Here is a 27,715-nt window from a genome sequence, read left to right on the forward strand (position 1 = left end):
AATAGTCAGCAAAATGGGTTGTTCCAGACATTGCTCTGAGGAACAGTGGACTTTGATTAAAAAGTTGATTGGAGAGGGGAAACATATAAAGAAGTGCAGAAAAGTATAGGCTGCTCAGCCAAAATGATTTCAAATGCCTTGAAATGGCATCCAAAGCCTGAACGATGTGGGGAAAAAACGGTCAACTACCATTCAAATGGATCGAAGAATAGCCAAAATGGCAAAGGCTCAACCAATGATCAGCTCCAGGAAAATCAAAGAAGACTTAACGTTACCTGTGAGTACTGTTACGATCAGAAGAAGGCTATGTGAAGCAAAGCTATCAGCTAGAAGCCCCCGCAAAGTCCCATTGCTGAAAAAAAGACATGTACTGAACAGGTTGAAATTGAAGGACACATTGACTGGCCAAAGGAGAAATAGCGCAACATTCTGTGGACTGATGAGAGCAAAATTGTTCTTTTTGGGTCTAGGGGCCTCAGACAGTTTGTCCAACGACCCACATGCACTGAATTCAAGCCACAGTACACTGTGAAGACAGTAAAGCATGGTGGTGCAAAAACCATGTTATGGGGATGTTTCTCAAACTGTGGTGTTGGGCCTATTTATCGCATACCAGGGATCATGGATCAGTTTCAATACATCAAAATACTTGAAGAGGTCATGTTGCCTTATGCTGAAGAGGAAATGCCTTTGAAATGGGTCTTTCAACAAGACAATGACCCAAAACACACCAGTAAGTGAGCAAAGTCTTGGTTCCAGATGAACAAGATTGATGTTATGGAGTGGCCAGCCCAATCCCCAGACCTCAATCCCATAGAAAACTTGTGGGGTGACATAAAAAATGCTGTTTCTGAGGCAAAACCCAGTAATGCAGAGGAATTGTGGAATGTAGTTCAATCGTCCTGAGCTGGAATACCTGTTCACAGGTGCCAGAAGTTGGTTGACTCCATGCAACACAGATGTGAAGCAGTTCTCAGAAATAATGGTTATGCAACTAAATATTAGTGCAGTTTTGGTCATGTTTTGATTTGGAATTGAATGTGCAGTGTTCCCAATGCATTGATATTATGGAATTAAAAGCTATTCTAAGGATTTTGAGCATTATTCACTTTTTTAAACACACTGCTATTATTCTGAACACAACTGTAGTTTGGGATTTATCTGCTGGGGTTTTGAGATATCTATCTTAGTTTTCTGAGTGGAATTTTTGTTTGTTTTGTTAAAATCATTGACAAAAACATTAGAACAAATCTACAGCATCATGTGTATCATTCTACCAAAGAAATAATAGAGGTAAAATAATTTGTGATGCCACCAGTGGCTACATGGTGTTTTTTGTGCAATTCAGGTTAACTGGCCCCTTTAAATGACTACTCCGCTGTATTGGTTGGTGGGTGGGTGGTGATGGCGCAGTGGATATGACACATGCCTTTGGTGTGGGAGACCTGGGTTCAATTCCCACTGCAATACATCAACCAATGTGTCCCTGAGCAAGACACTTAACCCCTAATTGCTACAAAGTTGGATGCTGCAAACCTCTGACATATATAGCAATTGTAAGTCGCTTTGGATAAAAGTGTCAGCTAAATGTAATGTAATATTACACCAATTTAAAACGAGGCATTAAAATGTTTCAAGCTTGTTCCTTCACAAAAGATGGCAGCTATAATCAGCTTTAAATTCTTTATTAATCCCTTATTTACCGTCCATGTGGTTGTCTGTTCCATTCCAACAAGATGTGTCCTTACCTGCCAGTGTTCAGCCCATGGATTTGTTCCACTATTTGCTTTGTTAGTGTGTCTTTTACACAAAACTCATGTCTGAAGCATCTAAATTCTGTCCTTGGACTGAAAATGACACATATAAAGTTTATGTACTCATATTATTTAACCTTTATTTAACCAAATAAAAAAAACAATTGAGATACACGTTTTTTTTTTTTCAATGGTGACCTGGCCAAGAAGGCAGCAAGCATGCCAAAACATTACAAATGATACTCGCATGAACAGGAAAGGTTACATGTACACACAGTATACATAGACAGTACATACACAGTAAACATATACAGACAAAATGACATCAAGAGATGAAAAAAATGGTGTGCATTGGTGCAGGAACAATTTGTGATAAAAACTTTATTACAGAGACGAGGGAGTCTAGTTTAACTGTTGCCTGCAGGTCATTTTCAAGACAAAGGGCCATAATAAAATAAACTCTTTTCAGTCTCAGTCTGCACAGATGGCACCAACTTAGCCAACTATTTGATCTCAGATTGTATGTATTATGTACAAGTATTCAACATATGTGTTACCAAACGGTCTTACTGCTTATTTTACATACATTGTGGAGTGTAGGAAACAGGTGATTTATCCATTAATTGTCAGAGTAGCATGTCATCAGGATAAGGTTTGTATTAATCTTTTTGAATGTGTTTAGCCAGAGATACAGTATGCAGGGTGCCCAGGGTCAGAGCAGAGGCATGACTGGAGATTTGATTTTCTGTGTTATACTGACACCTTATGGTGAGTAGGGTGAGACAAAACTAGTGACAGAAACAGAGAGGTGTTGACACGCAACATCTCCGACTTACAGGAAGTCGTACTTTACCACAGAGGGCATGAAAACTTCAGCACTTACTTTTTTTAATGACTACTTGAAATATGTATACACATTCAGATTATTTTAAAATGTGTATTTGTATATGTATGAGTTTCAGTGGGGATTTAGTTCATTCTATTTGCATGTCTAGAGAGCAGCTTTCAGCAGGAGAAAAGGATGTCGCTGTGATGTTTGTGGTTAATAGGCTGGGTTCACATAAGTATAAAAACAAAACTAAAAAAAACTGTAGCTTCCGATCATGTTCCCCAAATCACGTTACACACCCACTGGTTAAAAAAGGTCTACTGTGAAACTGCACTACGGTAAAATCGTAACTTATAGTTTTGAAAGAGTTTTGGGTTTAGTTCTGCTTAGCCTATTTTTAATTCTGTCACAGCTAAAAATTGATTGAGTTGATCGACTTAAATGGAAATAAGCCTTTTTTTATGTAACAAAATAGTGCAATTGATATTTAAGATAATCCTGACTTAATCAGACATTAATTACACAATTAACAAAATGTTTTGGGTAGACTATACTGTACAATTGCAAGTCATTAACATTCTTGCATGTTTCAATTCACTAAACCCTCCATGTCACTTTTCAGCAGAAATCAGCAATTCATATTCACAATGAGAACACGAACATCTGAGTGTGGTTGACCAACCCATTTCCTGTTGCTTCAACAAAAAGAAAAGCAGATGTCAGAGAGACAGGAAAGCTGCTGTCCTGACATGAGTATAGAAATGAAGTTGTTGCACATGCCCATCTAGTGTGCAGTCTATTTCCTTTACTGAACTTCACTACACAGCAGATAGATGACTCAACTCAGCAGCACAGCATCTACATGTGCAGCTCAATGGAAGATGTGGCTTGTCAAGATCTTCAGTGTCATATGTAAGTGTTTTAGGCAATTGCATTTCTTAGAGTACAAAGAATATTTCATGTACATTGAAATGTGATTCCCACTTAACATGTATTGTAATTTGTTTTGACAGATTTTACTGCGGTTTGTGCAGCTCCGGGTTCTCAAGATGGTAAGAAACATGTTTGACACACCAATATTAAATGTATTCATGTATATCTCATTGATTTAAAATAGCTAATTTTGCCTTTTTATATTATTGAGAAGTTGTTGAGCAAAATACACACATAATTACATATTAAGTTTAGTTAACCTCTGTGATTGTGTAGTAAATTACCTGTTATTAAATGTTTTGCTTGTACTAAAGCAGGCAAAAACTATGTTTAGGAAGTAAAACACGAGGAAAGGTAACATGAGGAACATGAAGTACTTTGTTGTCATGAGTCTGAAACTTCCTACATTTAGACACCTACTAGTGTAAAAATGTCAGTATTCTATAGTTCCAACTCTATGTTTTTACTGGTTATGTTTTTCTAAACTCTATTGTCCATCTAATGTCCCTGTATTATTCAATGTACTGTTCAGTAAGATGTGTTTAAATTCATTACTTTAAAGGCAAGACTTATTTACAAGCTTCTGTATACTGCTTGTAATGGTTTATTAACCTGTTATTTTACTGGTAGTTAAAAATGACTCATCCTATGAAGTAAAGTTGAGGTATGTTTTAGGTTCATTTGACATGAATGAGACAAGTTGACACAATACAAGTGTTACATTGCAGTTACACTTTACTTGAAGGTATCTACATAAGAGTGACATGACAGTCATGAACGTGTCATAAACATTATAAACAAGTCATAAACGTTTATGACATAACGCTTCTGTCATTAAGTGTCATTCGGTTTTTGTCATGACAAGTTAGGGTTAGGGTTTGGGTTCATGTCATGACAGTGTTATGTGTTCATGACAGTGTCATGTCACTCTTATGTAGATACCTTCAAGTAAAGTGTTACCTACATTGCAGTATGATATGTTCAGTAGTTCCATTGCAAAGTAGAAAAGGGGGATGTAGAATATAGTGCTGCACCTATTGGTGTAGGTGGAAGAACACTGTGATGTGGTTTTTGGAACGTAGTTCAAGTGTGGAATACGGTACAGTTGAGCTGTTGTTGAGTGACCAAATAAAGCTTCTATGAACCGCTCAGTCAGTAATTCCTGTCCTGTCTTCTCCTGACTGTGTAACTGTCACAGTTACACACAGTGTTGTCACCTATAGCAGTATGTGTGGTGGATTTAATAACACCCAATTTACTGTTATGATGTGGTACTGCTAAGAAATGTATGATGTTAATTTTTTTGACAGAATATCTCAGCAGTGTTTCAGCTCTGGAAATATCTAAGGGAGTTGTATGTACTGCATGTGTTTTTGATATTTTTGTCCACGCCTTATGTTTTGTGTAGTACATCAATGGCTATTTTAATCCAGATGTCAGCTCTATTTGAAAATGATTTGATGTTTAATTTAATTGGGTATCCACCTGTATGGCAGTTCCATACAGTACAACAGCAGTTAATTTAGAGCTGTATCTAACAGATGTTTTCACTATTAATTAATCTGCAGATTATTTCCCCAAATAATCAATTGATCATTTTGTTAAGAAAGGCAACAAATCTTCACTGTTGAGCTGGAACCAGTAAAATGTTTGGTGCTTTTGCTTGGAGAATGAATGAAACGATGAATCCATTGTCAAAGTAGTTGCAGATTCATTTTCTGTCCATTGTTTTATAGATTAATCATTGCAGCTCTAAGTTCATTTACCCTTCTGTAATAAGTACTGGTTAAAGATGTTACTTCCTGAAATCAAGTCAGTACTTCAAAGAAAGAATATAGGTGATACATTTTATAAACAAATTCATCCAATGATTTTGGAAAGTAAAATCTACAAAATGACATCTAAATGATATCTCTTTGACGGCTTTTTTTTTACTATGAATCAGCATGACACCTGTGAAATGCCCATGGGCGTTGTCAAAAAGATTGTGCTTATTTTTTCCGTCAGTAGTGGTTTGTGACCGCAATTTGTCTCTCTGCCTTTAGAAGAAGTCTGTTCAAATCTGCAAAATGAAACTGAACTGCTGAACTTTTGAAATAACATATTGTTTTAATATTTATTCTATTTCACTAGTATTTGTAAGCATGTGTCCTGAAATAATTCTTACTGCTGTCTGTAATGTTATGTATTTTTAAACAACTAGCCCTTCAGTCAATCATCAATTGTATTTATTTACATTTTAGTACTTCATGTGGTTCATTCATTCTTACAAGAAGCATGTAGTATAAGTAATTGAAATTGTACCTTTTTATTTCTCCTCTTTGATTAGCAAACAAGCCCAAACACAGTTCTATAGTAGTCTATAGGCTACTTTCATCTGTGAAACAGGGACGTGTTCCTGTCTCTTATTCTTTTCTGATGCAGTAAGATATTTTATTTGGGTTTTATCCTAAATTTCATTCTTTGCGCTGCATATTTTCAGGCACACCTATACCGACTCTGAAGCTGCTGAGTCCCTGGCAGGATGTTTTCGAAAATGAGGCTGTGGAGTTTAGCTGTGAAGACAGCAGCCATGACTGGGTGTTCACCTGGTACAGAAATCAAAAGAACGTTACGGCGGATGAGGACCAGAACCTGGAAGAAGATCATTCATCTCTCAACATTACCTCGGTCACTCGATCCCATCAAGGAGTCTATGCCTGCAAAGCTCTTCCCGAGGATAATAATGGACATAGCTCTGCATTCAGCAACACAGTTAATGTCACAGTTTATGGTGAGTTTTCATACCTCTGTATACATAAAGATTTCAGATTGATACCACTCTCGTATCTGTATGCTAAATATGAAGATACCACCAACAGCTAGTTAACTTAGCTTATACCATGGTCTGGGTGAATACTTGATTCTGATTGGCTGCAGGGTGTCCATAAAAAAAGTGATGTAGGACACCTACTAAAGGAGTTCTGGTGAAACTGACTGTTTACTGTTCTAAATTAATACGCTACATTAAAACAAAAAGGAAATGTGAATCTGTTATTTTTAACACTGTGTGCTGCTTCAGTTCCTCGTCCTCTGAACACCACAGGATGGCGCTAACACACGCGCTGTAAGAAGTAAATTATACTTTCCCTCTGGACTGACTTTGTTTCACAGCGAATAACGTTATCTCACATCCCGTTCGCTGTTCAGGTCGCCACTTCAGGCTGCGTTACACGTCGTGGATTAAATTGTTCGTAAACGTCGTCGTATTGTTTTGGGGATAATGACATGGCTGGATAGCTAGCTTGTCTTGTTGTTCCAACATACTGTCAGGTTATTTTTACTGATTGCCAACTGTACACAATGTTAATAATTAACATGTTTGTTTAATCCGTACAAAACAAAAAAAAAAAGTACACGTTGTGGTTTTACAGGGGATTATATACCAGATTATTTCTTGACATGGAGCAGTGATTTTCTGGAGTCTTATCAATGTGAAGTTGCCAGGCTGGTGGATTTTGTTATAGAGGCTAGCTGTTTTCCCCATGGAGTTTTTTATTGATAGATTTTAAATATAAACAAAAAACATTGTATCAAGAGTGCTAATTCAGACAACAACAAAAAACCGGGGGCAGTTGTGGCCATAGATATAGAACAATGGTTGTGGCTCAGGTGGTAGAGCGGTCGTCCAATCGGAAGGTCGGTGGTGGTTCAATCCCTGGCCCTGCAGTCTACATGTCGAAGTGTCCTTGGGCAAGACACTGAACCCCAAATGGCTCCCTACGTTGCACCATCGGTGTGTAAATGTTTATCTGACGAGCATGTGGCACCTTGTATGGCAGCCTCAGCCACTAGTGTATGAATGTGTGTGAATGGTGCCTGTACTATGTTAAAGCGCTCTGAGTAGCTGTTAAGACTAAAAAAGCGCTATATAAATGCAGTCCATTTTTCAGAGAGTAGGCCTATTAAGAATCATAATAATTTTAGTGGTCATATAGAGCGAAGCAATATTAAGAAAGTTAAGTACAAACATTGGACAATGAAAAATAAAGAAAATACATAATACATGATTATAAAACATCAATCCAAATGATAAGTCCTCAATGGAGCTTGTACAGCCCAACAGGAGACCGACTAAATCTATACCCCTAGTCTATGGGAGGGAGCAGGGTTTTAGTCTGTCTGCATAAGTAAATCAAAGAACCTGTCAGTTGAGCCTCTAAAAGTATACTATATTTTTCTAGATGGAGAAACTGCACAGGATCTCTAATTCACTGAATATGTGATTGTGGTGATTCTTGCTTCCATTTTTACAGAAGTTCCCCCCGATTTATTAACAGATCTTATAATAAATCAATTGTTATCCCCCTGTTGTCAGTCAGTTGGTGGTCAGGTCATATTTACTCTACACACATGAGAGTGGTATCAATCTTCTCAACTCTCACCAAGAAAATGAATAAGCATATGTCTCAAAATGGCAAACAGTTATTACTTTTTGAATGTTAATATTCAACTTGACTAGCATATGCCTTCAATTTTGATGGTCAAATATTTGTATATGATATATAGGTTTTGTGGTACAGTGTAGCAGTAATATGATGCCTTTTTCTTTAGAAAAAACACCAAAACCAACAGTGAGCAAGGTTCCAGGTTTTAACCCCATGTATGTTGGAGAAACAGTGAACTTCACTTGCAAAGTCCATGTGTCCTCTGGCTGGAAGTATGAGTGGTACAGAGATGGAAATAAACTCCCTGACACCAACGAAACCATCAGCATCCATCTTGGTATTTCTGAAAAGGGGGAATACTGGTGCAAGGCCACAAGAGGTGAAACAACATCAACAAACATCAGTGAGAAAATACAACAAGATGTTCTTGGTACGTAAAGACAGCAAAGATGTATTATTTAAAGCATTGTGTTTAGGACAATAAGGAATTGTTTCTTGTAAATGTGTAAGATGCTATCACTAAAGGCTAAAAAAAACTCCAGGCTGCTCTTGAATTCAGCGAATTCACATTTCTAAAGCATCTTGCTTCCGTTAAATTATGCATTTTCTGTTGAAACAGGATATTGTGGTGTAGCATAATGCAGAGAGGGATGGCTCAGAAGTGTACAGTACCATATGTACCTAGCAGTGTAATATCACTTGTAAAGGGATGATTTATTTAAGGGGAGGATTGTTGGCTAACAAAGTAATTTGTAATTTTAATTTTATCAGTTCACACATGCCACCATTGCAACCTGTTCTCAATGTTTAGGAGACAAAAATGTGCTGTTTGTAAGCTCAGTCCACACAGTTTTATATGTTAAGGCACTTTTGTTTTGCAACTTTTAAGAAACTGGTCCCAGCTTCCTTCATGATAATACTGACCATGTCAATCATGGAATATTGTGGTTTGAGTTGACATTAACATTATTGTATGTGGATTCTCAGGTTGACTGGCCTGTCGTCACACATTGTAGATTTAATCAACTTTCATTTGATTTTTGATCTACAAGGCCTGGTGGTATGTTACTTGTTGCAGTCAATAAGGTTAGAAGTTGGTTAGGCATTTGTCATAAGACAAATTCAAATTTTTTTTTTTTAAATGTGTTTAGTATTTAAGTAGGTCTGACACCATGAAGCTCAAAACTCTACTTTGTCCTCTTGAAACTTGATTGTTTAGATTTTTTGTTTTATTTGGTATGATATAAGCAGATACAATAAGTAACCATACTGTATGGTGAACTTAAATACAGTCATGTTATCTCTAAGGATATGAAAAATAGCTGATGTGTTTCTCTCTTTAGGAATTCCCGTTCCATCTTTGAAGCTGGTAACATCGTGGTTGGATGTGTTCCCCACTGAGAGAGTGAAGTTGAGCTGTGTGATGGACGGCACCTCTGACTGGACTTACACGTGGTACAGAGAAGGGCAGCAGGTCCTAGCTGATGGTACTGTATCTTTTGACTCGAATGGAGCTACTCTTTCCATCAGCTCTGCTTCAGCTGCACATGCAGGACAATATAACTGCAAGGGACACCTGAAAGACAGGTCTGTCAGCAGCAACTCTAGTTCTGGACTTACTGTCAAAGTATATGGTGAGTTTTATTTTACAAAAAAAAATACTTATTTTGTTGGGTCATTTATAATAAGACATATTTTCTTCATTTCATTGGGGATTAGGACAGGGGGTTGGGGTGGGATAAATATCTGTTACACACTGATGGCCACGGCATGTTTTCTTACCCTCAGATAAGAAACCCACTGTCATACTGACACAGGATCCAGAGTACAAGGTGATGTTCCCTGGAGAGTCAGTCTCCTTTGGCTGTCACATTAATGTCTCTACTGGATGGGAATACCTATGGTACAAAGATAGCAATCAACTTACCGTATCTGGAAACAAGTATCCAATCAGCTTAGTTGGAATAACAAATAGTGGGTCATATACATGCAAAGCAAAAAGAGGCAGTGATCAAGCCTTCATCACTGACTCCAGTCAGGCTGTACGCCTTGAAGTTGAAGGTATGTTTCTGTTGACTTCTTCTAAACAGTTATATATAGAATCCATACGTTTTTGCAGAGTATCTCTGGTCACTTATGATACTACTATCTGGCTGGTCATCTGTTTTATAAACAGTTTAATTATAACAACTGTTGATATTTTTTCTTTGTGTATTTAGGGAACATGCCTAAACCCTCGATGACTCAACAGCCAGATGTTAACAAGGTGTACACTGGAGAGTCAGTGTCCTTCAAATGTGAAGTTAAACTCTCATCTGGTTGGCTGTATCTCTGGTACAAAGATGGAACACCACTCCCAATCAACAGCAGTAGTTTTAACATCCATAATGCCACTTCATCAAACAGTGGGACTTATAAGTGCATGGCCATAAGAGACAAAACAACGTACAGCACAGAGCACAGTGATTCACGGATCTTACGCGTATCTGGTGAGCCAAAGAAAATAACTTTGTGTTGAAGTTTATTAGAGGAATAATGCTGCCTTTGCCTGTTTTTTTGGATTTCATGCTATAAAATGTTGCGGTAAAAGTCAAATAGAAAGAGGATATGTCTAAGGTTATTATAAAAGGGGCTAATGTGGCTGTGTCTCTTCAGAAATTCCTGTTCCATCTTTGAAGCTGGTAACACCGTGGTTGGATGTGTTCCCCACTGAGAGAGTGAAGTTGAGCTGTGTGATGGACGGCACCTCTGACTGGACTTACACGTGGTACAGAGACGGGCAGCAGGTCCTAGCTGATGGTACTGTATCTTTTGACTCGAATGGAGCTACTCTTTCCATCAGCTCTGCTTCAGCTGCACATGTAGGACAATATAGCTGCAAGGGACACCTTAACGACAGGTCTGTCAGCAGCAACTCTAGTCCTGGACTTACTCTCAAAGTATATGGTGAGTTTTCTTTTTTTTTTATTTGCATAAAAATACTTATTTTGTTGGGTAATTTTTAATAAGAAATGTTTTCTTCATTTCATTGGGGATTAGGGCAGGGGGTTGGGGTGGGATACATATCTGTTACACACTGATGGCCACGGCATGTTTTCTTACCCTCAGATAAGAAACCCACTGTCATACTGACACAGGATCCAGAGTACAAGGTGATGTTCCCTGGAGAGTCAGTCTCCTTTGGCTGTCACATTAATGTCTCTACTGGATGGGAATACCTATGGTACAAAGATAGCAATCAACTTACCGTATCTGGAAACAAGTATCCAATCAGCTTAGTTGGAATAACAAATAGTGGGTCATATACATGCAAAGCAAAAAGAGGTAGTGATCAAGCCTTCATCACTGACTCCAGTCAGGCTGTACGCCTTGAAGTTGAAGGTATGTTTCTGTTGACTTCTTCTAAACAGTTATTTATAGAATCCATACGTTAAAAGAGTGTTCCAGTTGTGTTTCTGCAGAGTATCACTGGTCACCCATACTGGCTGGTCAACTGGTTTTATAAACAGTTTGATTATGACAACTGTTGCAATTTCTTCTTTGTGTATTTAGGGAACAAGCCTAAACCCTCGATGACTCAACAGCCAGATGTTAACAAGGTGTACACTGGAGAGTCAGTGTCCTTCAAATGTGAAGTTAAACTCTCATCTGGTTGGCTGTATCTCTGGTACAAAGATGGAACACCACTCCCAATCAACAGCAGTAGTTTTAACATCCATAATGCCACTTCATCAAACAGTGGGACTTATAAGTGCATGGCCATAAGAGACAAAACAACGTACAGCACAGAGCACAGTGATTCACGGATCTTACGCGTATCTGGTGAGCCAAAGAAAATAACTTTGTGTTGAAGTTTATTAGAGGAATAATGCTGCCTTTGTCTGTTTTTTGGATTTCATGCTATAAAATGTTGCGGTAAAAGTCAAATAGAAAGAGGATATGTCTAAGGTTATTATAAAAGGGGCTAATGTGGCTGTGTCTCTCCAGAAATTCCCGTTCCATCTGTGAAGCTGGTAACACCGTGGTTGGATGTGTTCCCCACTGAGAGAGTGAAGTTGAGCTGTGTGATGAACGGCACCTCTGACTGGACTTACACGTGGTACAGAGACGGGCAGCAGGTCCTAGCTGATGGTACTGTAATTTTTGACTCAGATGCAGCTACTCTTTCCATCAGCTCTGCTGCAGCCTCACACCGTGGACAATATAGCTGCTCAGGAAAACTTAAGAGCAGGTCTGTCAGCAGCACCTTCAGTTCTGTACAAACACTTGGTGTTTACGGTAAGATTTATTTCTTCTTTATTTGACACAGTATATAGATAGTTCAACATTTTGGGAAATACACCTTTTCACTCTTTGCCAGTAGTTAGATTGTGATACCATTCTACTATCTGTCATGTACAGTATAAAGCTAAAACCAGGAGACAGTTACTCATTTCAGTTCAATTTAACAAATCTGTATTGTCTGTGGAGGGCAATTCTGGTGCAGCATAAAAAAAATGCTGACGAAAAAAAGTCATAGTATAGTATGTCAAAAAAATGTCACAGTATGTTGAAGACTTGAATCCTCAACCTCCAATCTTAAATTATCTCTAGCAGTTTATCTCACTAAGCTATTTGTGAAGCTCATAGAGTTATGATACAGAGTTGTATTTATCATGCATATTACTGAAGACAAAGAAGTCATACAATGTCATAGTGTAGTATGTCATAAAATGTCATAAAAACGTCATAATCTAGTATGCCTTAAAAAATGTAATTAATGTCATAAAAAGGCATAGTATAGAGTATGTACAAAAATGTAATAAAAAAGTCATAGTATAGTATGTCATGAAAAATGTAATAAAAATGTCATATTTCATAAAAATTCATTAAAATATCATAGTATAGTATGTCATAAAAATGTCATAAAAAGTAATAGTATATAGTATGTCATAAAAAATTTCACAAAAACATTATAGTATAGTATTGTGATGAAAAATATAGTTTTGTATGTCATAAAAGTGTTATAGTATAGTCATAAAAATGTCATAAAGAGTCATAGTATGTCATAAAAATGTCATAAAGAGTCATAGTATAGTAGGTCATAAAAATGTCATAGTATAGTATGTCATAAAAATGTCATAAAGAGTCATAGTATAGTATGTCATAAAAATGTCATAAAGAGTCATAGTATAGTAGGTCATAAAAATGTCATAAAAAGTCTTGATATATAAGTCATAGTATAGTATGTCATAAAAAGTAATATAAATGTATAAAAAGGTGATGAAATATTATAAAAAATACAAAAAAAAAACATATTATACTATGACTTTTTTCCAAGATACTATACTTTTACTTTTTTATGACTTTTTTTGACATACTATACTATGACTTTTTTCGACGTACTATATCAAGACTTTTTATGACATACTGTAATATGATTTTTTGGGGGGCATTTTTAGGCCTTTATTATGACAGGACAGCTTAGACATGAAAGGGGAGATAGAAGGGAATGACACGCAGCAAAGGGCCGCAGGTCGGAGTCGAACCTGTGGCCGCTGCGTCGGGGACCGAGTTCCTGCATATGGGCGCGCGCTCCACCAGGTGAGCCGCCCATAATATGACTTTTTAAGACTTTTTCAACATACTATACTATGACTTTTTTCGAAATACTATGCTATGACTTTTTTGACTATCTTTGACATGCTTACTATGAATTTTTAATGACTTTTTTCGACATATTATACTATGACTTTTTTCGAAATACTATACTGTGACTTTTTTGACTATCTTTGACATGCTTACTATGAATTTTTATGACTTTTTTCGACATACTATACTATGATTTTTTTCCAGCATACTATACTATGACTTTTTTTCGACATACTATACCATGACTTATTTATGACTTTTTTTGACATACTATACCATGACTTTTTTTGACTTTTTCAACATACTATACTTTCACTTTTTTATGACTTTTTCAACATACTATACTTTCACTTTTTTATGACTTTTTTCGACATACTATACTATGACATTTTTTTGACATTTTTCATGACATATTATATACTATGACATTTTTATGACATACTTATACCATGACATTTTTATTACATTTTTATGACATAGTATACTATGACTTTTTCTGACATTAAAATGACATACTATACTATGACATTTTGTGACATTTGTTATGACAATGCGTTTTCTTGACATTTTTTTATGACATACAATACATAAAATATGGCATTTTATGACAATACTATACTATGACGTTTTTGTGACATTTTTTATGACATACTATACTATGATTTTTAATGATGTTTTCATGAGATTTGTATGACATACTATACTATGTTGTTTTATTACATTGTATGGCATACTATACTATAACTTTTTATGACTTTAGTCTGGCATACCATACTATGACATTTTTGTGACATACATATAATATGTGAAGTTTATATGGCAATTCTAAACTATTATTTTTTATGACATTTTTGGTCCCTGGTCTCTATCACGCATCCAAATGCACATGCCATGATGGGTATTTGTTAAGAAGGAGCTCCTACATGACATCACTCCCTGAAGCTTATCAAAGTTTTGTCTAACTATTACTTTAAGAACACTGAAAAGAGACAAAGTTTTTCTTCTTTGGGAGATTTTTTTCTTATTCTGGTAAGGAAGTAGAGTTTCAGCATATAAAAATAGCCATTTAAAGCATATAGTTAAAGGCAACTTCTCCTTACTCTGGGTTGTGCAGAGTGAAATGCATTAAAATGGTGTCATACTAATAGCAATGGCTTTATTGTCATCCCACAGATACAAAGCCCAGAGTCACACTGATGCAGAATCCCATGCACAATGTGATGCATACTGGAGATTCAGTCTCCTTTAGCTGTCACATTAATGTCTCTTCTGGATGGGAGTACCTGTGGTACAGAGATGACAATCAACTTGTCGTATCTGGAAACAATCACACCATCAGTTCTGTTTTGAGAACAAACACTGGATCATATCACTGCAAAGTTAAAAGAGGCATATATGCAGTCCAGAGTCAGGCTGTGAAACTTGACATTGAGGGTAGGTTTTTGTTGACTACCCCACCTTTTTCTGAACTTGTTGAATGTGTTCATCACAGTTTTGATTGTGTTTCTACAGAACGCCCATTAGCATATATAACTCTGTTAACTGGGTGGTCCGAGGTCTTCTCTACTGACAGCTTGGTACTCAGATGTAGGGTGCTAGAAAGCCAGGACATATGGAACTACACATGGTAATACACCTATAAAATATCAGTTAATACTATAGAGTAAAGTTTTCTAAATGCATTTATGCGATTGTGTGGATTCTTACGTTTCTCACAGGTTCAAAGAGGGGCACCCAATCAATTTCTCTCTCTCTGAGAAACATACAGTCACACCGGAGAATGACCCTGAGCAGAGCCTGTACACCTGCAAGGGCATTCGCACAGGTAGACCATCTTACTCAAAAACCAGTGATTCGTTCCACACCAAGAACCTTCGTAAGTATAACAGAGGTCTGGTAGTCGTACATTTTTACCCTGCAAATATTCTGTCTCATTTTCATTCTCTGTTTTTTTTTATCTGAAGTTTTGAAGAGGAGGGTGCTTCTTTCCATCTCTGGTTTTATCTTCTTTGCCATCATTGCCATTTTCATTGGATGCATTTTCCTCAGATTCATCCGCAAACCAGGTTTCCCTTTACTTTTTGTGATTTTTTGACTACATGGATTCTAAAAATCTGCATTATTAAATAAGCCATGATCATTATTATTAGTATTATTGTTATAGTCACAATATATCAATGACAACGTGAAAACAATGTGACAATGTGATCGCTTGTAGTAATAAACCTCTGGAATTAGTGGAGACTAAAAACAGAGACTAAAAGTGAGAATAGAAAGGTGATAAAATAAAAGGCGATGAAATGTCAATGTTGTGTTCTCACCTGAGTGTTATTGCAGGTTTTATTGTGACATCCTGATCGCTCCATAAAATATATATATTTTATATATTCACCACCGGTCAAAAGTTTGGGGTCACTTAGAAATTTCCATTCCACTCCATTACAGACAGAATACCAGCTGAGATCAGTTGCATTGTTTTTTTAACCAGGGCAGCAGTTTTCAGATTACATTATGTGCTTACATAATTGCAAAAGGGTTCTCCAATGTTTTCTCAGTTAGCCTTTTAAAATTATATCAGATTAGTAAACAGAATGTGCCAGAATGTGGAACATTGGATGAATGGTTGCTGATATGGGCAATGCAGATATTGGGGCAATGGGCAATGTAGATATTGCATTAAAGATCAGCCACTTCTTTCTACAACAGTCAAGAACCCTTTTGCAATTATGTAAGCACATAATGTAATCTGAAAACTGCTGCCCTGATTAAAAAAACAATGCAACTGATCTCAGCTGATATTCTGTCTGTAATGGAGTGGAATGGAAATTTCTAAGTGACCCCAAACTTTTGACTGGTAATGTGTGTGTGTGTGTGTGTGTGTGTGTGTGTGTGTGTGTGTGTGTGTGTGTATATATATATATATATATATATATATATATATATATATATATACATACATACATACATACATACATACATACAGTATACATAATCTCAGATGAACTTACAAAAGCCCAAATAAGGTGACCAATTCTTTCTTTTTACCACATAGGTAATGGTGAAGACAAGCCAGAGGAGACAGAATTGTTTCTCACCATGGCTCAGCTAAAGGACCGTGATGGTACGTTGACACCACCTCCCATGGGTTGTGGTTTTGGTTGCTGCTTCCGCAGTTGCTGCAGATACAGCCCCACCACTGATTCATTTCTGAATTCTATTTTAGAATTTACCATATGTGAAACTACCTGCTGACATTTTCAAGTTAGATTCTGACTTTCATAGTCTGCCCTTAGCCTTTGGTGCTCTTGTGTTAAAGTTCCTTCCTCCCTCCTGCAGATGCACTCTGTCCACTGGTTCAGTACATCACAGATGCAGAACTGAATGCTTCATCTAAAAAAGGTAAAGAACCCACACATGAGTAAAGCAGGTAATTCAAAAGCTGTATTACTATGCAAGTGTTTGAAAGTTCCCTGGATTCATCCCTCACTGACATATTTGCTTCTTTTTTTTTTTAAACAATCATCACCTGCAGAAGCGGACGAGAATGGCACGATTTCCGATGAAACAACCCCGTTACCAATATCCTCGCAGGAGGACCAAGGTAATAAAGTTTAATTAAAGAATGTACATAAATATTTTCTCTGTGATGACAGGCACTGTGCCAATTTCTTTATAACTGAGACACAATGTATTTCTAATCCATCTTTCCACATCTTGCCCTTCATGTCTTTCTAGCTGTGACGAGTGAGAGCCATGATACAACAGAAAACAACGGTGGACTGGTTTCCTTTAAACAATGAGTGACTGAAGCTCTATTTGCATCGGTTTAGCAGATAATAATAAGTCTATAGACTTACTATAGCACTGTGAGGCTTTAATGAGCATTTTTTTGATGTATTAAAACTGGAAAGAGAATCTCGCTACTGCGATGCTTACCACCAGCGGGGCATCAAATTCAAAGTTTTGACTTGTCTGCAGTGCTAAATAAAGGTTGAATAAATTCATTAAGATTCTTCCTCTGGGGACTGTAAATGTTTGTACCAAATTTAATGACAATTAAAATAGTTAACGGGATATATTGCACCCTGAACCAACAGATTGGCTGACATTGCCATATAAATGTGTACAGATTCGTTCTGCACTGAACATTACTTGGTAGCACAATACTGTTAGAACTGTATATATTTAATTCACATCATTGTATTGATGAACTGTTAAAGGCACTATTAAAATATGAAACATTATTTATGTGAGCAGCATCAATCATATACATGGTTAGCTTTTATTGTTAGCAATTATTATATGCACTGTACATAAGTATTGATCTGCAGGAGATGTTATTAATCCTCCTTAAGCAAGCACCTGGGGCCAGATGTATACATGATTTGTACGCACCAAAAACATGCGTATGCCTTTTGCCATACATCATTTAAATGATTGTGTTATTATATTGTGGTCTACACAGCGCACTGTAAAATGTCAGTCGCTTAATTTTAAACTATGTATGAGTAATGAATTGTTATTCTTTTTTTTTTTTTTTTACATTTGAGCTATCATCGATGATCTTTTGATTTTATCGTGATTTGTGAAGCTTTTTGTAAAGTCTGTTTCAATATGTGCTACAAATTACTAAGATATATCCGCAATGATGATTTAGAGGTGCACATACATGCTCATGCATATTTCTGTCTTTGTGTGTACTGTACACACTGTTTTATTCGGGGGATTTGATGCATCTGGCCCCAGATGTGAGTAAATGTAAGTTAGTCTACTGGTATTGCTTTCTTCTTTAAAAATGATTATATTTTTCAACTGTAGGTGATGTTTCAGTAATGCCAATCAAGCATTTATGTCTCCCTATGAAATTATCAAAATAAAAATTACAAAATGTTGCCATGAGTGTTCATTCAAACTTATACTGATCTGCACCGTCAGATGACACTGCAAGAAACAAACGTTCAACCAGTGGTGATTTAACAAGTAGGCCGATTTGTGGTACAGTCAGTGGGGAGATCTTGTCCATCGTGTGCACTTGCAACAAAAGACACAAGGGAAAGATGTTTATTATCGAGAACAAACCTTAAAATCCAAAAGGTATATAGGCCATATATAGAACATACAGAATACTTACTGAATTACATCTACTTGAGGATATCAGCCAGTTTCTCCACATAGTAGTCATAGTTCTCCTGACAATCCTCCCAGGGTTCAAAGGTCAGGTCCTCCTTCTCCACATACGTTTCCCAAACATGTACGAAGTCAACCGGCTTCATCATCCGCAGTTTGCAGCCGGCGCTCACCAGAGCCCGGAGCCCTTCTACTATGTCTGGCTCCTCCCAGTCAAAGAGACGGGAGCAGAACATGCAGAGACGGACCTTCTTGCGCTGCTGGAGGATGTTGGCCAACTTGGCTGCACAAGCTGCACAAGGACTGGATGATACATACCATGTGACTTCATACTCTTGGGAAGCACTAGGGAGCACCTGGAAAGGAAAGAGTGGGGATTAATGGAGGCATAAAGGAGAAAAAAACATTATCATATAACATTATTACAAGAGCAAATGCTTGCCAGCTAATAGAAATCAGACCTCCCATGGGGTTCACGTGTGTGTTACATGATACTACAGTAATAAAGGCTGAGTATGAGTGTTCATTACCATAGACTGTATATGAAGAGATAATTACCTGTTGAAAGAATGCTTCTTCAGCATGAGCCGTGGCATGTTCATCCTCCATATAACCTTTCAGTGGCTCTGTGCTGCCTCCTGGTGTATCCACTCTAAAACACAGCAAGGTCTTGTTCCTCCCTGATGAGTACTCCACATTCCTGAACTGAAACTTGAAGTAGAACGGGCTCATCTGTTCCCTAGTGGAGATTGAAAGGGAGAGTTTACATAAATCTATTATCTTTTCAATGAAAAAATAATAAAAAAATGTTTTTTATTAAAACACAGCAATAACTGTCATTATTGTTGCTTGTTAGGGCATGAAGGTTTTAGCAAGAAAGTAAAAAGGACAATCAAGCGTTATGTATCTATCAGCAGCGCTTTCAAAGTTATCTGTCACCTTTAATCAGTGGGACAGTAACTGGCATTTCCTTGCCTGACACAGAGCATGAGTCATTCATTTTCTGATGAATTTGTCAACCATCCAATACACAAAAAAAGAGTGATGATAGTAAGTCTTCAAAATACACTATCATGACACAGTGAATAAAATATTAATGAGGCTACCGCTGAGTAAACTGATGTTTTGAGAAATATTCTTGGCTTTCACACATCCCATAATCTATAGATGTACCGGACCCTTCGTGATTCAGCCACTGTACAAAGCACATACCCCTCCTGTCTTTCTTTATAACCCCATTGTTATACTGCATATGAATAGCCAGATGGCTTTCACAAATAGATCTCTTATATCAAACAGCTAATACTCAAAGGACAGAGACAGGGGAACAGATGCTAGGCGGCAGAGTGATATAGCAGGGGCCTGTATCTGTGTTGGCTCTGTGACTCATCACTATTCTTACCGCTGGGTCAGTAAGGATGGCAGGTGCGAGTCATTAGTATCCTTTCTCAATAGAACATGCATTGGGAACAATATGACTTACAGAAAGACATGAAAAACTACTTTATATACTGTACAAAAGAAAACGTGTGATGTGTTAAAGAGCAAAACAGGTGTGTAAGTATGACATACTAATTAACTCTTGTGGTGTATGTATTAAATCTTACTCACCCTGTGACAATTTCAAATGGTGGCAATTCTATGGGCTGAAACTCTCCATTTTCTTCACTGTTTATTGCCTCTGCTCCTGTTGCGCCTCCACTTTCCCCATTCCGCTTCTCTTCATCCATCTTGGGCTGCTCGGGGGTCTTCTCTGGGGTCTTCTCTGGGGTCTTCTCTGGGGTCTTCTCTGGCTTTTTCACAAGTTTGTCGGGCTTTTTCACATTTTTCTCCTTTTCTTTGTCCTTCTCATCATTTGTTTTGTTTTCTACCTTCTTCTCTTTCCTCTTAACACTAACCCGGCTGTTTCTGTCGGCCATGATTTTGCGCAAGTGGGTGACAGTGTTAGATAAAGAGAGAGAGGGAGAGAGAGCGAGAGAGAGAGAGAGATAGCTCAGGGTAAGTAGAGTGATAACCCTAGTGCTTTTACAGAAATAGATCCTATTGTGTGCCGTGGTTGGAGTCACAACATGTGCATGTCTGGCCCGGGCAGGGATAGGTTAACACACTCCCCCTCTTTCCATGCCGTGGCTGTTAAAAGGCCAAAGGACAACACAATAGTCAGTGTCCATGGATTGCATGATGAACTTAGGGACATATATTTTACACACTTCATACAGTTGCCATATTAAGAAAGGAAACTACTATATTTTGTGTATAAATGTACAACCTCAAACAAAACGAGTGGCAGCTCTTTAATCCGTCAGGCTTCAACTGTCAACAGGTCAGCAACAGGCAGGTTATTAATAGTGATGCTTGGCTGTGTGTATAGGGTAACCAGGGGTCTCTTGATACTGAACACCAGTTTTGTTTTTGCCAACTCCAACCATCAGACGATACACAAAGATCAGTGAGGGGGCACCCCAAATAGAGAATTATTGGGATGCACTCCAATATTCAGTACATAGAAATACACACACTAACACCAATGTGTAAGAGAGTATTTGTCTCTGTGCAAGAGTAAAGTGTGGCCCAGTGTGCATGTGCCCGTGAACAATCAATCTATGAAATCCCCCTGCATCAATATAGTCCTCTGCTGGGGCCATTGCGTGGGGGAGGGGAAAATTGGTTTTGTAAGAGTGTGTGTATTTTTTCGTCTATGTGTGGACAGAAAATGGCTTTCTGCACTGCAGATGTAATAACTTGAAGCACAAGGGAGAGGGTGGGAGGGAGAGGGCAGTTCAATTACAATTTCCTTTCCTGCCTCAGTCTCACTTTCTGCCAAGTAATTCATTTCAGAGGCAATTACCAATAGGACCGCAGCCCAGCCTGCTCGACTAACTCGAATGGATGAGCTGTCACAGCCAGGGGGGAGGGAGGGAGGGACACTTCAAGCTGCTCCACATACAACAACACACCCATGGGGATGAGCAAAAACACTTTTCAAAGCTAAACACGCTGACACATCCGCACTGATATCTGGCAACACATCTAAATCCACAGACGTCCTGCGGTGATAATCATTAAGATCACAGCAATCTTTGATAATTATGATCTATGAGGGAAATCTGAGTGTATCGTACACAGACTAACACACTTCCTCTGAAGTGTTTTTAACTACAACAAAAACAGTAACACTGGGATGAAGCTGTTTGCGGTCCGTGAAAAAGAGATGTAATCCTTGTGACAGTCTTTATAATCAGATCTATTGCAATTCCTTCACAGCCAGTCATCTTCAAATCGATTGATACTGTTGTTCCTTATTAATCACAAAAAATAATCAATGCATTGAAGCAGTTTGTGCCTTCTGACAAGAGTACAGTAGCTACACAGTTTCCTGCCATGTATTTATTTAGTAATTTAAAGTACTTTAGTAATAAGGCTTGTGAGCCTTGCTGGCTTTGAGAAAAGGGCCGCGTAGGATGTGACTGCTGACTGCTTGCTGACTCAAATTTAACTGTAATGGAATTACATGCAATTACCCTGCCTCCCTACTGGCCCAACCAAGAGGTAACAGAGTCCCTGAATAAAGGCAAACACACTGCAACGTTCATAGTTTCTCCTTCAAAGCGGTGCCCTGCAAAGTGTTTTCAAAATACTTCAGTGAGGTCAGATGAAGCAAAAGTCAATGTTGTGCCACATGCACACATCCTCTGCTAGTTTTATGGGGCAGAAATTGGGTCAAACCAATTTCAATTCTTAAAATTTCAAAAGTAGAATTGGACATTGATTGAAAAAGCAAAGTAGTGCTGTTAAAGAAAATGAAATGGTATTGACCTCTACTCTGACAGAGAATGTGAAGTTATAAAGGACTGGCAGAGGAAAATATGAATACATTAGGGTAAATAAAACAAGCTATATAGGAGCAGATTTCAGCTTTTCTCCATTGGCAAAAAAGGTGTGTAATGTACGGGTGCACTCACATCTGCAAACTGCACACACCTCTGTGATAGGAAGTGAAACTTGTTTATTATGATGTCCCAGTGATAAGAAATACACAAAGAGAGAGAAAAAAGAATAAATGGATGACACATTGTTTAGCAGCTGATGCCCTCCTTCAAAAACAACATCAAATGAATTAGTCACAACGTCTAGGGTTATTGTATACAAGAGAATAAATCAGATGCTACAGAACGCAATTATTGACCATTTGGCTATCGTTGGTATGTCAGTGTACACAAACAAGCTATGTTTGGGGTTGGGAGGATAGAGAGTGGGGGCTTTGTGGTTTTGCGATTGTCTGAAGACCCTGACCAGGCAAAATAATATCAAAGTAAATGCTTCAGTATTGATCTGCTTCTAGTCCCCTCGGTCCACAGCATGTGGTATAATTGTCCGTATGCAGGCTACATGGTAGAGACAGCAATCCACACCTACTGCAGTCTAAAAAATCTGTCTTAAGGGAAACTGAGCCTCGGCTCTGAAATTCTGGGTAATTCATTCCATCTCACATCAAATGATATGTAGTATGAGGACTATGTTATGTTGCTAGCTCAGTTTCCTTAGAGGGGAACAGAGGTCAATATCCAAGAACTAAGTAACTTAACTGCAGGTACAAAGCATTCTGTTGCTATTTAGGTAAAATAAATGCTTGACTCCTAGCTTTAAGTCCATAGTAATCTGTAGTTCGCTTTGAGGTAGATGAGCGTCTCAAGGTTCTTTGGTAAGACGCGGCCTCTCTCTGGCTGCAGACAGCGCCCAGCAGTAGTGAAAATGCTCTCGACTACAGTGCCACAAGCAGGTATGGTAAATGCCCTCTTGGCTACCTGGGCAAGCAGAGGAAAGTCAATTGCTTTACGCCGCCAGTAATGCAAAGCCTCCTCGTCTGTGGGTTCCTCTCGTAGGTAGACGGCCAACTCCTGCTCTAGGCTCTTGGCCTGTGTTGTGGGTCTCTGCTTGATGAAAGAGAACAGCTTACAGGGCCGGGAAAACGAGGAGACCGGTGATGGAGCTGGGGCAGGAGGGGTCTGGGATTGAGGATGTAGGTCTGTGTTGGGCTCTATGGGGCTGGAGGCTGTGGAATATTTGGACAACTCCTCTATGAGAACTTGTCTATGCCAGTCAGGGTTGCTGCTCCAAGTGAGTTTGAACTGGGGGTCCAGGGTGGTGGCAGTGATGTAGAGAGGGTCCTCCAGGACAGGGGCTAGCCGACGCTCTACAGCCTGGCTGAGGCCTACCAGCAGAGAGGGGCAGTGGGGAGTTGACGTCTCAGAGAGATGCTTACGAAGGCCCAGAACACACGGCAGAGCCAGACTGATGGACACATGTTTGTCTGTCTGTATGTCTGCCTGTCTGTCCCCTTGCACCATGTCCCAGGCCTCAGTGAAGGGCTCCAAAGTGTCAGTGAGCTCCCGCAGCAGGGCTCTCTCTGAACCACCCAGCGCCAGCTCCCCCGGACCACTCACCTCCTCCAGGAACTCCACTGAGTCCAGCAGTCGCCGAAGCACCTGCATCAAAAATGAAACAAGAAAATAAACTATACCATTTAAAACTACGGAAACACATTCTTGATTTTGTCATTACAAAAAACTATCATTTCTCAGTATAATAATATAAATCTAGCTAAAGAGCTACATAATCAGGTTGTGAAATTGATTATATTAAGGACACATACAGCATATTGGTAACACTTTATAATAACCTCCCTATTTAGCATTTCAAATCAGTATACAAACCACTAATACTTAACTTATAACTAGGGCTGGGCAATATATCGATATTACATCGATATCGTGATATGACACAAGTGTTATCTGTCCCTGGTTTTAATGGCTGCATTACAGTAAAGTGATGTAATTTTTTGAACTCACCAGACTGTTCTAGCTTTTCTATTATTTGCCTTTACCCACTTAGTTATTATATACACATTACTGATGATTATTTATAAAAAATCTCATTGTGTAAATATTTTTTTGTAAGCACCAATTGTCAACCCTACAATATCGCCACAATATCAATATTGAGGTATTTGGTCAACAATATTGTGATATTAGATTTCTTCCATATCGCCCAGCTCTACTTATAACACATTAGTTGCATCAGATATTGGGACATTTTTAAGTGTTAATGTGTATTAATGTATTTGTCACTATAACTCCTTGTGTGAAACCTCCATAACTGCTGCAACTGGTGATTGACAATATAATAAAATATAACATAGTTTTAATCATTTAAAATATGTCATAAAATTGTTGACATGCATTAATAAACACTTAAAAAGTCATTATAACTGTTTACGACCATATTATGGTGTGTTAAATAATAATACAGAATTTATTAAGTGACTTATAAATGCTAGGTAGGGGGGAGTTAAGGTGAAGTACTGCTTGTTTACTATACATACCCTAAGCTGAGCAGCCCAGTCTCTTGCTGCAGGAAGGGTATTTCCTGGTGCCCCCATGCTCAACCCAGGACCATCAAACACCTGGCTAAGTTTCTCAGGTGGGACAGCAGAGGTAACGTAGTTGTAGAAACAGGCAGCCTTGGCTAGTGTGGAAGTGACCTGTGGACAGGAGCGTAACCCCTCTCTGACACACTGTTCAAGGGAGCGAGAGAAACAGTCCACTCGACAAACACCCAGACCATGCTCCCACTCTCCTTCCTCTCCTCCCTCACCATGGCCATTCCTGATCCCTTCCTCCACATTGTTACCATTGTCCACCTCTTCTCCATCGTCTTCGTCTTGCCCGTTAGCGAGAGTAGGTGAAACCAGGAAACCAGGGAGACAACATGGCTTTACTGTTGTTGTTGATAGGAAAGGGTCCGCAACCACACAAAATGCTCTCCCTGACACACCATGAGAGTGACATACTTCATCAAAATCTGAAAGCACGCTATTCCCAGAGCTGCCTTCAGTCAGGGGAAGGCACGCCAGGAGAGCTGAACGCATCTGCCAATCAGATGTGAGAAAATGGCAGGTGACACCGAGGTACCTACAGAGAGAGAGAGAGAGAGAGAGAGAGAGAGAGAGAGGTGGACTCATCAGTGTGGGAATCAAACCAAGAGGGAATTATGTTGTTTTGGTTGATGTTACCTACTTACCCTGAAGTGGCTCCAGTTAAGCCCCTCCAGAGATCCAGGCTGAGACTGAGGGCGTGTGCTGAGGCCAGGGCCTGACGGGTTGCTAGCTGGGCCTGGTAGGTGTAGGCTGGGAGGAGCTGGCTCTGGATGTAATGCTGGGGCTCAGGAGTGTAACGTGGCTCCAGGAGCTGAAGCAGTTCTCTGAAACCTCGATTTTCCACTATGGACACTGGCTGCAGGTCACGCACAATCATCTTAGCTATAGCCTCAGAGATCAGAACCTGTGGCGACATACACCAACGTAAATTACCCTCATTATAGCAAATTATTTAATTGTAAATAATAAATAAATAAAAATAATAAATAATAACTTGTGGGATTTCATAAATAGTAGCTCAGTTATTTGCATCTCAAGTGATGATGGATTATAACACACACCTGACGTGGGTCATGTCTGTCAAACTTGGTCACCCCTCCTCCAGAGCCTCCTCCTACTCCTCCCTCAAGAGTTCCCATTCCTCCAACAACTCCTCCTCCTCCTCCTCCCACTAGAGTACTGATGGGGAGAGTGCAGCGGGTGTTCCCTCCATTAGTGGTGAAACTGTGCAGGGAACCAGAGGAGTAACCCTCTCTCTTCATATCCTTCCTTTTCACAAAGTCATCATACATAGCCTGGTGTTTCCGCTGAATGGGAGAAAGACAGAGAGAGGAACAGTAATGTAATTAGTTGGCAGGTAGATTAGTTACTGTTTAGATGTAAACATCTCTACAAACTGCCTTGTTTTGACATCTGTGGAAGAGGCTACAGTATGGTAGAGAAGCTGTCAGTTAAATAGCTGACACTGTGTGGTATAGCCTACATAAAAAGATGCTGTAGAGGTGGAGCAGCTGTTTCAGCTGATGCTCACAGAAATATAAGACTGAGAATAAGTACAGACGATAAAACATCTTATTTTGAAATCTTTACCTTGAGGTGCGTTACGAAGTTGGACGTGACACTTCGCTTCGCCTGGATCCTGGTACCACAAGCCTTGCAGTTGGACTCGATTTTGCCATTTTCACCTTCAAACACAATATTAAAGTAATCCAGAATAGACACCTTCGAAACTGACGCCATTAGAGCCCACAGTTCCTCTACTCCGAAGTAAAATCAACTTGCGATCAAGGACAATGTGAGTCTGAGGTATCAATCCCACCTCGCCTCTAATCATGAGCGCAGGCCAGCGTGTTTACTTCCCAATCCCCGATAACACATAAAATGTTGGCAGTTGCGCAGACAAAAGGACATTTAATTCCAAGCAGGAGTTGCGTCGCTTGCACGTCCGAAATCGGCCACAATCTGGCTACACGGGCTGCTGCGGATGTCTTGAAACATCAATAATATAATCGTGAAGCTACATCCGTTGTTTCTGCGCTCCCATCCGTCGTTAGGACGCAAGTGAAGAGGAGGCAGTGCGCTGTGTTTCATGGAGGCATGTAGACAGTATTATAATTGGACCAGGAAGTACTTACAATAAACGGGAGTCTCGTTTCCCGTTTCGGCAGTTCCCGGTAATGTTCGGCTGTCCCCAGTCAAGAGAAGGCAGGTTTCCTCTGATACAGTCCTTATACTTGCAATGATAATTTAAATTAAGACTGGATTACTGTTTAGAGAATAGAAAGAAAAAAAATACTTAGATATTCAAACATTTAATTGAATTATTTATTTATTTGTATTTTATCATTGATTATGGAGGGTAAAACAGATTACAAATATTACATAAAAGACAATTCATTCTTTATAAGGCCTCATTTATAGAGTTATGAGGTTGGAAATAATGGATCTCTTAATGGATAATAAGTTTACCATTGCTTTACAAATCAGTTAAAATAAGCAGTTAAATAGAAGTTTTGGGTTTTCACAACCTGGGAACCTACAATTAGTTCTTATCAGTGGCCTAACATTGATATATAAA

The 27,715-nt window shown here is 38.7% G+C and overlaps 3 protein-coding genes across 8 annotated transcripts; 1 reads left to right on the top strand and 2 right to left on the bottom strand.

The window, feature by feature from the left end:
• The first annotated feature begins 3,315 nt into the window (after positions 1-3,315).
• On the top strand, positions 3,316-17,932 carry LOC116058559 (hemicentin-1-like). 5 transcript variants are annotated; one of them, XM_031311437.2, is made up of 19 exons: positions 3,317-3,495; positions 3,597-3,635; positions 5,999-6,289; positions 8,110-8,373; positions 9,287-9,577; positions 9,732-10,004; positions 10,163-10,432; positions 10,599-10,889; positions 11,052-11,324; positions 11,496-11,765; positions 11,931-12,221; positions 14,748-15,008; positions 15,087-15,201; positions 15,293-15,450; positions 15,539-15,640; positions 16,627-16,695; positions 16,911-16,973; positions 17,107-17,175; positions 17,310-17,932. In XM_031311437.2, exons 1-19 carry the CDS (start codon positions 3,417-3,419, stop codon positions 17,372-17,374), a joined length of 3,534 nt encoding a protein of 1,177 aa, XP_031167297.2. In that variant the 5' UTR covers positions 3,317-3,416; the 3' UTR covers positions 17,375-17,932. The 5 variants fall into 5 exon arrangements, with proteins under 5 accessions (XP_035864205.1, XP_031167298.2, XP_031167299.2 ...); XM_036008312.1 differs by lacking the exon at positions 10,163-10,432 and having other exon boundaries at positions 3,316-3,495; XM_031311438.2 differs by lacking the exons at positions 11,496-11,765; positions 11,931-12,221 and having other exon boundaries at positions 3,316-3,495.
• apobec2b (apolipoprotein B mRNA editing enzyme, catalytic polypeptide-like 2b) lies at positions 17,550-20,723 on the bottom strand. Its single transcript, XM_031311443.2, has 4 exons — positions 20,313-20,723; positions 19,260-19,440; positions 18,706-19,057; positions 17,550-18,605 (listed from the first exon to the last, which is right to left on the bottom strand). The coding sequence occupies exons 1-3, from the start codon at positions 20,618-20,620 to the stop codon at positions 18,716-18,718; spliced, it is 831 nt and encodes a 276-aa protein (XP_031167303.1). The 5' UTR covers positions 20,621-20,723; the 3' UTR covers positions 17,550-18,605; positions 18,706-18,715.
• Positions 20,724-22,687: 1,964 nt separating this feature from the next.
• si:dkey-109j17.5 (zinc finger BED domain-containing protein 4) lies at positions 22,688-27,265 on the bottom strand. 2 transcript variants are annotated; one of them, XM_031311450.2, is made up of 6 exons: positions 26,957-27,264; positions 26,728-26,822; positions 26,199-26,444; positions 25,782-26,041; positions 25,084-25,672; positions 22,688-24,187 (listed from the first exon to the last, which is right to left on the bottom strand). In XM_031311450.2, the coding sequence occupies exons 3-6, from the start codon at positions 26,427-26,429 to the stop codon at positions 23,345-23,347; spliced, it is 1,923 nt and encodes a 640-aa protein (XP_031167310.1). In that variant the 5' UTR covers positions 26,430-26,444; positions 26,728-26,822; positions 26,957-27,264; the 3' UTR covers positions 22,688-23,344. The 2 variants fall into 2 exon arrangements, with proteins under 2 accessions (XP_031167310.1, XP_031167309.1); XM_031311449.2 differs by having other exon boundaries at positions 26,728-27,265.
• Positions 27,266-27,715: the final 450 nt, after the last annotated feature.

Source organism: Sander lucioperca, chromosome 12, assembly GCF_008315115.2.
Source record: "Sander lucioperca isolate FBNREF2018 chromosome 12, SLUC_FBN_1.2, whole genome shotgun sequence".
NCBI lineage: Eukaryota > Metazoa > Chordata > Actinopteri > Perciformes > Percidae > Sander > Sander lucioperca.